We start from the raw sequence: 1,643 nt of genomic DNA, 5'->3' as shown, positions 1-1,643 counted from the left end.
TCTCGTCTCTTCGTCTCCTCATATCCGACCCCGGTCGCTATCCGGTCTATGGTCACGTGATAGACTAACTGCTTTCAGCATGATTAAGCGTCTGGGAACGCTAGGGACGCCAAGACGCCAAGCAAGCTTGACACTCAGCCTCGTCGAGAATCTCGGCGAGGCTGTTCCTTACTTAAGCCATAATAGTTAGTTAAGGTAACTATTGATAGTTAACCTAAGATTTCGGGATGATGATGACTAACAACACTGTCGAGATCGAGTCAGCCTTCGTTTTTTAGGGATAAGCGATGTTCTCACGCGGGAGTCACGCAGGAGAATTGACAACATGCCATTGTCTTCCGTCGTCGTATAGAGCACCAACCCGAAAGATCCGTTGCTCTATGTAGATTACGATGATAGGAAGGTCAGATGATCAACCAAACCGGCTTCGAGTCCGTGAGTGCCGCACTCTTGGATGATCGAAGTATTCTTAAAGTGTGATAAGAATTATTGATTCACAGAAGATATGGCAAGATAAGATCTGGTTGATTGCACTCTTGGCTTTCTGAGAATAAGACGCGGTAGAAGAAAGATGTCAGGGATTCTCTAGGCTCTATCGGTTCCCCAATTCTGTAATCTCATCTCTCATTGTTCTTGTTCAACTTGTCTGTCTATCTAGGTGAATTTCTTCTCTTCTTATAGACATCTTGGGCATCTGATAGGCATATCGTAGCTTCAGAGCGGTGTTCTTTGTTTTGGTCATACTCGGTGCGGAGTTGTTCGGTTGAGACGTATCACATTTTCTAACTAACTAGTTAGACGTCGGGTCCACCGGACCCACCAATGAACACACAATACACCCCTTTCCAACACATTTTCTGTTGGAGCATATGGACTTCCTGTGCCACCTGCCCTGGGTCGACCTCGCTTAGTCATAGATTATGTAAGCTAGATTCCTAGATAAGTTAGTTTGGCACCCAATACAACTAAATCATTGAGCACAAATCTCTACCCTCTCCTGACTCTACTAAAAGCTATTGCCTTGGGCTTTCACCTCCATTGTATGTATTGCCTCACGTTAATGTAATATTTTGCAGGACGATGACTAACAACACTATTGGGCTTCCTGTTAAACTCAGGGAGATGACATCAGTATTATTATGTAATCGATCTGAGGAATGTAGTTAACTATGAGATTATTACAATCCATAGTTTACAGCGCGGTCTTGCAAATAAAATTCTGGAAGAAACTAACCAAAAAAGAAGTAAGGTAGAAGAGATTCTGCTCCAGGGAGTTGGATTCAGCAACCTATGGGTGCTATTCAAGGCCTCACTGATGGGACTAGCAACTTCTCGTCGTCGGAGTCATTCCCAGGCTTGTGATTCCCCTTCCGGTTGAAATGATTTCCAGATACTTGATTCAGAGGCTGCCGGCTTGGACCTCTATACAGACTTAGCAGAGATTTCCCACTTTGTGGCTTCTGAGCATTCGGATGTCGACTCCGAGACTGCTGCGTCAGTGTCAGAATAGCGTCCTCGAAATCGATCATAATGGCGCTGTTAGTTTCCTCGTTCCACAGCACGTTGCGCCATGCCACGTCCTTGTGTATTACTCCAAATGAACGAATCTTCGATAGTGCGACCTCGCGTTTCTGTAGAAACCA

The 1,643-nt window shown here is 45.0% G+C and overlaps 1 protein-coding gene across 1 annotated transcript; it reads right to left on the bottom strand.

Annotated features, from left to right (window-relative positions):
* Positions 1 to 1,301: 1,301 nt before the first annotated feature.
* Positions 1,302 to 1,643, bottom strand: T310_9966 (uncharacterized protein; the record flags this gene model as incomplete). Its single annotated transcript, XM_013467600.1, has 1 exon — positions 1,302 to 1,643. A coding segment is annotated over one exon (342 nt), but the record flags the coding sequence as incomplete, so codon positions are not given.

This window comes from Rasamsonia emersonii, assembly GCF_000968595.1.
Source record: "Rasamsonia emersonii CBS 393.64 chromosome Unknown ctg1118621762315, whole genome shotgun sequence".
Taxonomy (NCBI): domain Eukaryota; kingdom Fungi; phylum Ascomycota; class Eurotiomycetes; order Eurotiales; family Trichocomaceae; genus Rasamsonia; species Rasamsonia emersonii.
Note: the sequence above shows the minus strand (reverse complement) of the source record. Positions and strands in the feature narration are given on the sequence as shown.